Here is a 14,057-nt window from a genome sequence, read left to right on the forward strand (position 1 = left end):
GCATCGGCAGGCGGACTCTCAACCACTGCGCCACCAGGGAAGCCCTGCATTTTTTATTTTAGGTATTCAAGAGTACTCCGTTGCCTTTCTGAGTTTTGTTAAAGATCAACTCTTTGAAAGTTTGTTTTCTTCATTTTTCTCTTTGGTGGTCATTTGATTGAGATTAAATAGTTTTCCAAGGAGCTTTGTATACAATGCCTTTAGATAACTGCAATAACCAGATATACTTGACATATAATTCAGCCTGACACTACCCCTTAATGAATGACAAGAGATACTTATAAAATTAGTCACAATGATAATTATACACATTACGTATGGAAATTATTCAACCTTTAATGTAGCAAAGGACAGTTCCTGGCCCAGAGTAGGCATTTGATATTGTATATGTTGAATAAATGACAAAAGATAGATAGTGTAACTAAGTCATATGTGAACATGTTTTTGTAAAACATATAAAATAAATTCTTAGTCGTGAAGCATACTATATCCTTTACCTCTAATTTATTCTTCAATCTGTCAGTGTATACACACAGAAATGAGACATATATATATTTGGATTTCAGGTTTATACTGAGTGCAAAATATGTATACAAACTAAAATACACACACATATATATTGCACTCTGTGTGTGTGTATATATATATATTTACAATATATGCACTATATATATACATATATATATATCTTGCACTAAGTATAAACCTGAAGTCATTTTATCTTTTATTACCATTTGAATATCAAATAAATTACTTTTCTTGCCCTCATTGTTTCAAATCAGATGAGAGAGTATGATTAGGAAAATAAGAGTTGATCTCTTACAGCACTATAGACCAGTGCTATTAGCCAACTTGCTGCCATTCTCATAAAAATTATGCAATTTAAATGGGAAGATACTAGTGTCTGCTTCTATTAGAAACAAGAACCCTCTTCTACTTCATAATATGCTCAATTACCTTTAGATTGATCCATGAATAAATTATAATCCAAATAGACCTCTTTACCCTAAAGCTTTGCTGGCTTAAGGTATCCTTGTTGATTCATTATGTTGTCACTTTTCTATTGGCAGTGTAATGCTTTTAATATCTGGACAGAGACAGTTTTAGTGTGAGATACTGTTATCTTTAAATGAGTAGGATTTAGCTTTTCTGGTGAGGACAAATTCATCAATGATGAATCCCTGGAGAAAGCACTGAAACAAAAATCACACCATTTCTGAGCTTTGTTCAGCTCATCAGTTACAAAGCAGCTTTCGAGAGTCCTAAAGAACTTTTTCCTTTGTTTAAGAAATATAGCATGACGCTCAAAACTGCTCTCTTTGAGTTACCGCAGGCTACAACTTTTTCTGCAAGAAAATAATGAATGAAGAGGAAAAGCTCCTGCTGCTGGCCCTGTCAGGCCCTGCTGCTTCTCCTCCTGCAATAGGAAATCAATTAACTATATGTTCAGACAGAGATTTGAACTAAATGCTTTATTAATCATCGCTGATTGCACACATATACAGTGGCCCGCTCTGCCTTCACCTTCACTCTTTCTTATTTCTATTTTGCTTTGGTTTGTTCCTTTGGCAAGATCTGAACACAAACATATGCCTAAATGTAATATGTGATCCTCTGGTGCAAGGGAGAATTGACCTTTTTATTTGCAGAAAACTTAACTTTTCAAATGTTCAGTTCTCAGCTATCCTAGAGGCATTCTAACGTGTGATGTAATAATAATTTTTTAAAAGCAGTGAAATTTCTCACACTAATGCAGAAAGCAAAATGACTATGGCAGCCTTGAAGTTTTGGAACCTGGTACAACACTTCAGCCTCTGGGATCTCCATATGGCAGTGAGAAACTACATGAAAATAGACCCTCTTTGATTTGGAGATGAATGGCAGAACGTTGAGGGGGCAGTCACTGATATTCTGTGTGGGTGTGCTTTCGATTTAAAGAAAACTTTGGCAACAGTTTTTTGTTTTGTTTTTTTTTTCCCACTGATTCTTCAACCCACACACAAAGAAAATCCTATAGGAATCTCTATGTTAAATTGAAAACCTCTCCTTAGGACTAGTTATAAAAGATTAGCACATTAGAATCGTAGCACCTTTAGTTATGGAAAGGCTGCATTAGTTAAATATGGTAAATGTGGTCAACCACGGCAAAAAAGTTACAGAAAATATCATGTGGTTGGTGTCTATTCAGGCTGTATTCTATTCTGAATCAAGGGATTTCCTATTATTAATTATTATTATTTTTACCATTATTGGAACAATTTGAAATCATCACAGTTTAAATTTAACTGCTTTATTTCTCTTTGGATAAAGAATAATCTAAATGGAAAAAAAAATCTCCTCTGGTCTGTGTTTAAAAGAAGATAGATTAAAAAGTTCTGAGAACAATTTCTTTTGAATAATTTTACAGAACATTTAGGTGGAATGAGATAGTGTTGAGGAAGGTAAGGCCCCATCAAGGAATCAGGATGATGGTTCAGATTTTCATAGAGCTTGCCTTTATCATGAGGGATCTGCTAGACTCAGAGGTCATGTGTTTCACACTAACAAGTCTTGATAATAATCTTCAAGGATATAAGATTAGGGTAGAGATGTCCTTGACGTGTAAGAGAAGTGTGGGGAGATTGATATTCTGACAAGATTTATATCAAGTGGACGTACATTCACCAAAGAAAGGACCCTCGGGGCATTTCTTTGGCACCAAGTGTAATCTGTAACACCTCATCTGCCCTAGGAATAGAATTATTTCATAATAGGACAAGCAAGCACTATCTTTTCTACATTAAAGGGGCTTACATATGTGATAATATTGAGGATTTGTTTTAGACTCTATTTTATGCTTTTTAACAAGACAGCATCACTTATTTTATGATAAAATAGATACAACATATTCATACATTTTCTCCCTCTGTCATATCATTTCATATTACTGTAATCATTAAATACTGTAATTTAGAAAAGCATTAAGGTGCAGAGATGAAGTATATAGTTCTGGTTTAATTGTGTGTATTAATTTGGCATTCATAACATTGTTTCTATTTGCTCAACTTGTTGACATAATTACAGTAAATTGGTAATGGAAATAACAATCTTAGATAGTTCCCCATGAATATTTTCTGCTAATATAAATTTTCAGTTGCAGTTTGGCCAAATTGGAACACAGTTTCAGTTTAGTTTTTACCTACTGTAGTGACATCTCTAAAGGACCAGAGAACTCATTTTCCTAGAGTGTTATGCAACCTGGTAGGTAGAGGCCAGTGTTTTAAAACAAGTGTGATTTTTTTCACCTAATTACTTGCTAGGGCAGAGATCAGTATGACCTTGGAATGCTGTAGTTTTCCAAGCCTTCACTGGCTAGGTAAATCTGCTTTATTCTGCAGGAGAGCTGGCGGGGGGGGGGGGGGGCGGCGGGGGCGGAGGGTGGTATTTTTGCAGCCTTTGAAAAGAGACCTAGCAATTCCAGGTTCCAGGCAGACACAGAACATTTGGAATTCAGTGGTGTCTATCACCAGCAGTATATGTCAGTAAAAGTGAAGATCAAAGGTTCTAGAAGAGAAGGACAAAGTGAAGAGGAAATAATTGTAGGATAATGAATAGTATGAGGGCATATTCATGTTAACGTGAAACCACTTAGCATTTTTCCATGACACCCAGGTATCTTTCTAAATGAACTTTGTAAAGTACAATTGAATAACCTTGAGATTTAAAGCTCCATAATGTGATTTTGAATACTGAGGGAGTTTGTTTAAGCACTGTGATATATCCTGTGCTTTTCATTTCTATTTTTGCCTCTTTCATGCAAAATAAACTTTATTTTCTGTGCAGAGAAATCAATATTTTTACCATTTTGTTTTTCAGCTATTCCAGTAAACTGCAATCAACGTTAGTTACAATCTTTAAAGAGATGTAGTAAGAATTTGAACACAATAAAACAGAGATACAGATTTGAACTTTGGCAAAGTACCTTTGCTATTGACAAAAGCATTTGTCAGAGACTAGGCTGTGTCTATATTGTGCTAAAAACCTGATGAAGAGGAAAAAAAGCATCAATAGGTTTCACCTTCTGTCTATATGAACTAAACAAATGGTTTAACTAATAGCTATTGTTTTAAGTGAATGGTTTGGTTTACCATTGTGAATTTTATTCTGTTTAGAAATGTATTTCAATTAATATTTGTATATTTAATACATACATATTTGGTAAAGGTATTGTGTTCTTTTTAATAATTAGTGGACTCTGATACATAGAAGACTAGGGTCCAAGAATGAATGAAGACCTTGTTACAGTATATGTGAAACAGTCTCAGAACACACCTTTGTTTGTTTATAATATTTGTGTTTATATCCTCACATTTTTCTCTTCTGTGAGCTAACATACTTTCTTATTTGTGTGTTTTCCTATTAGAAGCTGCCAAGTTTTGGACCTTATCTTGAGCAGCGCAAGAAAATCATAGCAGAGGAAAAGATTAGACTGAAAGAACAAAAAGCAACTTTTCCACCACTTGAGAGAAACCATTTTATCCCCAAAAAGCCTATTCCCACTATTAAGGTAAGGATTAAGCTGTATACGTAAATATGTCTATTTTATTGTTTAGTTTGTGTTTATTTCCTGTTTAAATGTACCACTGATTTTTTTTTAATATATTGAGAGTTTTAAAAATTCAGTCTGCAGTGACAGGATAGCCTCTTTTATTTGTATATTTTATACTTTTTAGAACACTGTCAAATATGTGTTTCATGCAAATTTTGGATGTATTAAATAGTCCATAAAATATTACAGTGAATTCTTTGTCTTCTTACACTCATTTAAAAATTACTGTAATCTTAATTAAATCGAAGAGGTATCTTAGTCATACAGTACAACTAAATTATCAATATGCACCATCAATATCAACAGGATACCTTACATTTTGGACAAACTTTCTCTGCTTCAGCCTTGGGAAAGCCTGTACAAATTTGGGTTTCAGGAAATTATTTTCTGGATAATATCAAAAATTATCATTAAGATAGAATTATGTGTGCATTATATTTCTTGTTTTTCTTCTTTAACTTCTTATTTTGAAAAAGATGTAGATTCACATACAGGTGAAAGAAATAAGACAGAGAGGTCTCATGTACCCTTGACCCAGTTTCCCCCAATGGTAGCATGTTGTAAAACTGTAATACAGCATCACAACAAGGATAATGACACAGATACAATCTACTGATCTTATTCAGATTTCTCCAGTTGTACTTCTACTCATTTGTGTGTGTGAGCACACACGTGTGTTTAGTTCTGTGTAATTTCACTCCATGGGTAGGTTCCTGTGTCCACCACCACAGTCAAGATATGAGTTCCATCAGCACAAAGATCCCTCAGCTTGCCCCTTTATAGCCACACCTACTTCCCTCCTGCCCACCTCCCTCAAGATGGAATTATTTTAAAGCAATCATAATTTAAAAAAAAAAAAAAAAGGAGTGTTACTGGTTCACATTCTCTCTGAAGTCACCATCAGGGAATGTGGTTTTCAGTCACTGAAACTTACTCTTCTCCATTTAGTGACCATCTCCATTTCCTGGTTGAAGCATCAGCTGAAAAACTTACTCTTAGGAGCTCTTTGAAATTCCTCTTTAGTAGTCAAACAGGAGCTGGAACCCTTAAAAATCCCCTCTATCTATGAGAAAGAAGAAATGTGTCCTATGCTAAAAACAGTGGAATTTAGACGATGTTGAGAGGGCTAAGTTATTCAGAGTTCTGAAAGGAAATATGGAAGTGGCTGAACACAAATTCTACCAGCACTTCAATGCCATAATTCCAAATAAAGTGAACACTTGGGACTTTCAGCAGTATAATAGCCCCAAAGAGTCTCTTGAGCTGTTTCCTTTCAATTATTTGTGTGATACTAAAAGGATGAACTGGACACTGATGGTAAAGAAGAAGCCAGATCCTTCTGCTCTTCACATTTCCCCCACCCTTTGGCTATAACTAATATATGATTTGGGGTTAAGTGGGAATTGTCCCTGCTTGCTTTTTCCTACTTAATTAATTTGAAATAAATGTAAGATCTCCATCTTTTCCTTATGTATACAAAATTCAAAAGAAAAATATTATTTATATTTGAAATAAAGGAAGAGCAAGATGATTATAAAAGCATTGCGGCCTTTTTTAGGCTTCTATTCTGTCAGGGAATATATTGATAACCTAGAATCAAAACAAAAACAGAACAAACAAAAAACCTGCTGAAGTTGAATTAAAGCTAGCCGATCACTAATCCAAATAAAATATCAAACTCAGCAGAATTAAATAAGCCAAAGAACTGGGAAGTCAGGAAAGTAAGTAAACATTTTTTTAAAGTCTCAAGGAGAGATGAGGAATCTTATTAGAAATCGTACAGGCTTACATTCCTCTCCTAAATTGTTACTTCAGAGATGATCCAAATTGAAGTACCCCGGTGTTACATTACATAAGCCTCAAGAGACTATTGACACCATCTTCCCATAACTAAGACCATAACAGTGCTGACATATTAAGGGGCTGCCATGGTAGATTTTTCTCAATGTCCAGTGGATTTTCCACTACCTTGTTTTTCTTCCCAGGGTGTCTATACCCATTCTATAATACCTGTTATCATTTCTAGAAATATGGTGTGTCCTGTCAGAAAGCATAATGGTAGCTGATAATGGTGAGGTTTTTCTGCAGAGAGATGGGGAATTTTCACCAGTTATAGGTGCAACTATTTCTGGAAAATGAGGAATTACATTTGCTATGACAATGACTGCTCATTTCATCTTGCTTTCTATAAGGCTTTATATCTCTATAGAGTGGGACAGAGCTTATGTTTTAGAGGAAGAAGGAAGATAGAGATCTGTTCCTGTCCCAGAGATATTCGTGGTGGCGTTAGATGACACTTGATCTCTAGAGTCATGATGTTGTTACCAAAAGTGAGCTCTGTGTGTGTATGATTGTATTTTTAATTAGAACAGTTGTCCTCTAATAAATTCACTTTTACTCATATTCCAGTATGATTTTCCAGAGTAGGAGAGAAATTTCATCTCCTGAAAGCACCAATGGAAGTATGTAGCAACCAATAGCTCTAATATGCCAATACTGTTCCAAGGGCTATACATGTTTTATCTCATTTAATCTTCACAATACCTGGGATAGGTACTATCTTTATATTCATTTTACAGATAAGAAAATTGAGGAATTAAAAAGCATTAAATAATTTGATCAAGTCACATAGTAAACAGTGGTAGAGTGGGGGATGGAGGTGAAATTGAGAATTGTTGGCTTAGGATTGAAAAGATTGGCTCATAATAGGGACCAAAATGTTTGGATCCATTCTAGCAAATATACGAAATATACCTAGAGATTGCTCATGGAAGATGAAGGTGTCAGTATAGAACAAGGAGAATAACGTTTTGTAAGGGAATTGTGACACATGGCTTTTGTCACCGCTGTGCTACTAATCACTTGATTTGGGAAAAATATCTAATGAGAGATCTGTAAGAGGAGACCGCTGGACAAAGACGTCTCTTTTCCTTTCTGCTTTTCTTCCTCCTCCTGACCTTCTGTAGTTTCATTTGTTTGTTTTGTTTTGTTTCTGTTAAAAGCACAAAGATTAATCTAAAAGTTACCCATAATCCTACCACCTCAACTTAATCACTATTAAAATTTAGATTTATAAAATTCTAGTTCTTTTTCTAAACCTAAATGTAATACATTAAAATAAACATAGAATACTCAAATTTTCTATATAAAAACCTCATAATTATTTATATATCACTCTAATGGTTTTATAATATTTCATAATATGAACTTATTAACTTCTAAAAATTAACCTATTGTTGAATTTTTAGGCTATTTCCAGAATTTTTTTACCAATAATGCTATTATAACTATTGTTGTACAAAAATCTTTGTGTAGATCTCTTATTGTTTCCTCAAGAGAAATTGCAGGTGAAATTGTAGGGCTTTTGATACATAGTGCCAAATTGTCCTCCAGGAAGAATGTGCAAATTTACATTCTGCCAAAAAATGTAAGAGAGGACCCATATTCTTAGACACCCATCAACAATAGATTTATTTTTAATTTTAACTAATATAATAGTCAAAAAAGTTTTTTTTGTTTAATTTCCAATGTTTAAATAGTAGTAAGATGGGCATGATTTTTTAATATATTTTTGACCATTTCTTCTTTTGTGAATTTGTTACTTATTTCTTTTGACCAGTTTTCTGTTGTAGTATTTATCTTTGTTTTATAGATTTTTTTAATAAACTTTTTATATATTGCCATTTGCCTCATAATTTGTATGACGGTGTTTTTAGATATACATACAGAAGTTTTACTTTTATGAAATCATATCTGGCAAAAGCTAGTTTTGTGATTTCTCCCTTTCTTTATTTGCTTAGTTTAGCTTTTTCTGCCTTAAGATTATATGCATTCACCCCATCTGGTTCTTTTGGAATTTACATTTGATTATTTAATTAATCTAAAATTTGTTCTGCTCTAAAGTATCAGATATGGCTATACCTTTAATTTTTTTTCACAAATAAGCAACCATTCCAAGATCTCAATATTTGCATTTTAAAGTGGCTCCTTCCTTCTCTCAAGTTATGATTCAATGACAAAAAATGTATCATAAATTGCATGACTTACTTTACATTTAAATGTTCAGTGTCTCAGAATTCGCTAAAGCTTTTCAAGAGTGAATCAGAAATGGGTTAGACAAAGTTCTAATAAGGATGGCCAATTTCTATAAAAAGTTTCATACCTTAAGTAAATCTTTCTCTAATAAGGAAGAGTTTAACAAAAAACTTTACAAATAAAACCTTCTGACAAAGTCCAAAATTCTTGGCTATAAGCCCCTTATTTGAAACCAAGACCTTAGTACTACTTTTAACATTTCTGTGAAGACAAAAATGTTTCTTCTACTACAGTGCTGATTCCTTACTTTGAAATGTGTTCAACACAGTTCCCTTTTCTTCTTGATATTAACCAGATGGAAAAGGTAGCAGAAGGTGGACCTTGAGGAGAAGATTGATCAGTTCAAGTAGCAGCATGTAGCTTCACATGACAGAAGCATGTGCAGGTTGGGGTACGATAAGACAAAACGGTGGAGAGAGAACATGATGATGGTGTCTGGACTCCTCTCTCTGCTTCCTTCTTACTGTATCATTTCCCTTTATGATTCATTTAAACTTTTCCTATATATCGACTCAACTATCTTCCATCCTTACCTCTTTTTTTTTTAAAACATCTTTAATGGACTATAATTGCTTTACAGTGGTGTGTTAGTTTCTGCTTTATAACAAAGTGAATCAGCTATACATATACATATGTCCCCATATCTCCTCCATCTTGTGTCTCCCTCCCTCCCACCCTCTCTATCCCACCCCTCTAGGTGGTCACAAAGCACCGAGCTGATCTCCCTGTGCTATGCGGCTGCTTCACACTAGCTATCTATTTTACATTTGGTAGTGTATATATGTCCATGCCACTCTCTCACTTCGTCCCAGCTTACCCTTCCCCTTCCCCGTGTACTCAAGTCCATTCTCTACGTCTGCGTCTTTATAGCTGTCCTGCCCCTAGGTTCTTTAGAACCTTTTTTTTAGATTCCATATATATGTGTTAGCATACGGTATTTGTTTTTCTCTTTCTGACTTACTTCACTCTGTATGATAGTCTCTAGGTCCATCCACCTCACTACAAATAGCTCAATTTTGTTTCTTTTTTATGGCTGAGTAATATTCCATTGTATATATGTGCCACATCTTCTTTATCCATTCATCTGTTGATGGACACTTAAGTTGCTTCCATGTCCTGGCTATTGTAAATAGAGATGCAGTGAACATTGTGGTACATGACTCCTTTTGAATTATGGTTTTCTCAGGGTATAGGCCCAGTAGCAGGACTGCTGGGTCATATGATTGATAGTTCTATTTTTAGTTTTCTAAGGAACCTCCATGCTGTTCTCCATAGTGGCTGTATCCATTTATATTCCCACCAACAGTGCAAGAGGGTTCCCTTTTCTCCACACCCTCTCCAGTATTTGTTGCTTGTAGATTTTTTGATGATGGCCATTCTGACCGGTGTGAGGTGATATCTCATTATAGTTTTGATTTGCAGTTCTCAAATGATTAGTGATGTTGAGCATCCTTTCATGTGTTTGTTGGCAATCTGTATATCTTCTTTGGAGAAATGTCTATTTAGGTCTTCTGTCCATTTTTGGATTGCATCCCTACCTCTTTTTATGCTTCAAACCTGTGTCACCCACTATCTTCTGGATACCTCCACCTGGATAGTCTAAGCAAGGTGCCTAAAGGCCATCGTACTTCAAACTAAACTGATTATCATTCCTTCTAAGCCTGACCTTCCTCCTGAGTCCTGTGTCTCAATGAACAGCACTCTATCTACCCTCTTACCTAAGCAGAAACCTGAAATTTGGCCTAGATTTCATCCTATGACTCATCTCACTCATGAATGGGATCATAGACATTCACCAATGTCCACCATTTTTATCTGTCATGTCCTCTTCCTCTTCTGCTCTTCCCTACAGCAAAGATCTTAGGGAAGTTCTTTATACATTCTTTCCTGGAATTCTGAAATATTCTACAAACTGGCCTCCCACCTTCTTTTCTCATTCTTATCTAATGTATCCTCCAACTATTATGAAGTATTCTTTGTTAAATGCAAATCTGATTGTTTTACCCTTTGCTTAAAATTCCCACATCTTAAGCATGATCTTAAGGTAAACTCGTTAGCATAAGCATCAGACCTTCATATTTTAGCTTATCTTGGCCTAAGCAGGTTCAGTGGAGTGGTGAAAAGTAGAATCCAGGAGGTGGTAAATTGAAGAGTGAATAAAGGTTTCACAATTAAGGACAAGGCATATGGAATACTCTTCCCTGAACTTGAGAAAGATCAAAAGGAAAGTGACAAGAAGAAATGTAGTAGAGGGAAAGGTTGGTTTGTATATGTTAGGATACTGTAAGCTTGCATGTGTTTATGTGCTAGGAAAGGATAGCTAAAGCTACCAGAAAGGGCATGATTAAAGAAGCTTTATCCTTGGCAAATAAGGAAGGAATGGAGTCCAGACAATACATTAAGTCATCTTGGATAAGAGAGTGACATATGATTTTCTACCTACTGCAATGCCATAGGCATTTAATGAAACTGAATTTGGGCTTACTAGTGTCATTTTAGTAAGCAGCCTGTGTTTGAAGAAAGTGACTGCTAGAAAGTCTTAAGAAGCTATTTCCTTCATTGAAAGATGTAGCAAGGTTTATAAGATTTTAGAAGATTATATTTATGGGAAAAGAGTTTCCTGAATTAAGCCTGGAACTACTCTGTCACGCTGCTTGGGTTCAAATTATGCCACTGCCATTTAGCAGCTACATGAACTTGCCTCGGTTAACTAATCTGTAAAGTGGACATAATTAAAGAGTCTGCCTGGGCTTCCCTGGTGGTGTAGTGGTTGAGAGTCCGCCTGCCGATGCAGGGGACACGGGTTCGTGCCCCGGTCTGGGAAGATCCCACATGCTGCGGAGCAGCTGGGCCCGTGAGCCATGGCCGCTGAGCCTGCGCGTCCGGAACCTGTGCTCTGCAACGGGAGAGGCCACAACAGTAAGAGGCCCGCGTACCGCAAAAAAAAAAAAAAAAAAAAGTCTGCCTCATGGGATTATAAATTAGGTAGTGTGTGAAGTGCTTTTAGCCTGCACCAAACATATCCTAAATACTGTATATGTTACCCACTATTAGTTATGATGTTAGGAATGGACAGCTTGAAGTAGATAACAGGTTAGGGTGACCCTCCATTTCCATATGTCCAATAAAGTGAACTCAAGAATGTTAGTAGGAATACATAAAGCTCTGGAAGTCAACCAAGTTGGAAGTTTTGAAGAAGTCCATATATTTTTCAGGAAATTTTTATCATATATCTACCATGAGACAAGCAGTGTGCTAGGAATTGAGCATCTATAGTACAAAAAATAAAACAGCCACAGCCTCTTTCCTCATGAAGCATACAGAATAGAGAAAGAAACAGGTATTAAAACAAAGAATCACACTAATAATATAAAGCTATATTTGTAATACAAACAATAAAGAAAAATACAGGATGTGTGGAGTCTCTTTCATAGCAAGACCTAATTTAGATTGAAGGAGATGAGGAAGGCTTCTCTGAGGACCTGGCGTTTAAGGAGCCCTGTAGACTGGGTAGTGATTAGAAGGGTAAGTGGAAAAAGGGATGTTCCCAGTGATTCATAATGTGGTCCTAGATTTGGTGAGTGGCCATGGTTATGGAAACAGAAGCAGAGGTTAAATTGATGAAGACTTGATAATTCTCCCTCTAAAATTTGATGATTCTCTTTATATACTGAGGTATAAGGGACAGTAAGGAGTTGAAAATAAGGAGACTAAGATGATTAGATTTTTGCTAGTCCCACTAGCTGAGATAAAGAAAAATGAAAGATAATGAATCAGGGTTTTATTCTTGGTGTTTTAGGTTTGATGAGTTTTCCTTTGTGGGGTGAAAAATTTAGATTTGAGCATATTGAAGTTAGTGAACTCAAGCTAATTTTGCACCTGTGCTGGATGATATAAAGAAAAAAGAACTGACATGCTGACCGCCTACTAGGTGCCAGATACAAGACAGAAGCTTCACGTATATTTTCTTCATTTCTTGCTTAACCTAATACTCTATGAGGGAGTAGGAAGTTCTGGGGAAGCAAATGGGAACAAGTGATCAAAGAAATAAGAGAATAACCAGAAGGAAATGATGACGTGGAGAAAAAAATAGAGGAAGTCTTAAGAATGAGGAAGTGGTCCACAGGTCAGAAAGCACTGCTCATCTTGGCAAGGACATCTGGTATTGTTTCATTTTGCCTGTCACATGTAACCACTGAGATTCCAATTTCCAGTTGGCAATAATTGTCCTATTCACCCATACATCCATTTTGTCATTCATCCAACAACTATTAACATCCACCCACTATGTTCCAGCACTACTCTAGTCTCTAGCAATTCAGTAGTGAACAAAACAAAAGCCCAGCTCTCGTGGTGTCTACATTTGGTGTCTACATTATAGAACAGACAATAAACAAATGAACGAGTGGGTACATACTATGTCAGATGGTCACAGTGCTGTGGAGAAGATACAGCAGGATTAGGGGAAAAGTAATTGCTGGAGAGGTTGATCAGGAGATGCCTGCCTGGTTAAATGGCATATGAGTAAACACTTCAAAGAGTGAGAGAGTGATCAATGCAGATAAATATCGGGGTCGGGGGAGAACGTTCCATTCAGAAGGAACAGAAAATGCAAAGACCCCGAAGTAGGAAAGTCCTTGGCAGGAAACTATTGAGGCTTTTTCAAAGGAAGAATGATGTGATCTGACAAAATTTTTCAAAGGCTCATTCTGTCTGCGGTGTTGATACAAGATCCTAGATGGGCAAGGACAGAAGCAGGAAGACTGGTTAGAAGGCTGTTGTAACAATCTAGGTGGGAGATTGGCAGGAAGGAGAATAAAAACTAGATAATGTCAGAAGACCTCAACTCCATTGTTCTAAATGAAATGATGTGTGTGAAAGTATTGCATGAGGCATAGTTCTATTCGAATGTAAGGAGCCACGGTTGTTGTCATTTTCGTACGAGTCCCTTGCCCCCTTGCCCATTATTTTAGGCTCCATCTGGATGATGCGGCCACGTGGTTGTTCAGTCCCCATTGAAATTAACAGCCACGTTCCCTTTAAGAGTCATTTTCTCTCTGCATGTGAATCAGACATTTCTTCTTGTGCTTTTATTGTTTTATTGTACCACACTTACCCAGGCATGCTACGTACTTCCCTCTGCTGCTTCATCATTACTATTATGTTTTCCCTACAGTGTTTCTTCTGTTCTTGACATACCATTTTTCCATCTCCCCTTTTTCCTGAGGGCCTGGGTTATCTGTTTTCGTGCTTAATATTTTCCCTGTCCACCTATCTGTTTATTTTAGCATGTTTCTTCCCTACTCGCTGCTGGCCTCTTTATAGATTCCTCTGTTCAATAGTTTAAACTCCATGCCATTGCTTTGTTTATCCT

At 36.1% G+C, this 14,057-nt stretch overlaps 1 protein-coding gene across 2 annotated transcripts in view; it reads left to right on the forward strand.

Annotated features, from left to right (window-relative positions):
- The window catches only part of DPYD (dihydropyrimidine dehydrogenase), an 820,498-nt gene that overhangs the window by 793,643 nt on the left and 12,798 nt on the right, over positions 1–14,057 (forward strand). For both annotated transcript variants that reach the window (XM_029227639.1, XM_029227640.1), the window contains one exon: positions 4,403–4,546. In XM_029227639.1, the coding sequence (XP_029083472.1) occupies positions 4,403–4,546 (144 nt within the window). The remainder of the gene's footprint in view (positions 1–4,402; positions 4,547–14,057) is intronic.

Source organism: Monodon monoceros, unplaced genomic scaffold (assembly GCF_005190385.1).
Source record: "Monodon monoceros isolate NGI ecotype Baffin Bay Population unplaced genomic scaffold, NGI_Narwhal_1 Super_Scaffold_18, whole genome shotgun sequence".
Taxonomy (NCBI): Eukaryota; Metazoa; Chordata; class Mammalia; order Artiodactyla; family Monodontidae; genus Monodon; species Monodon monoceros.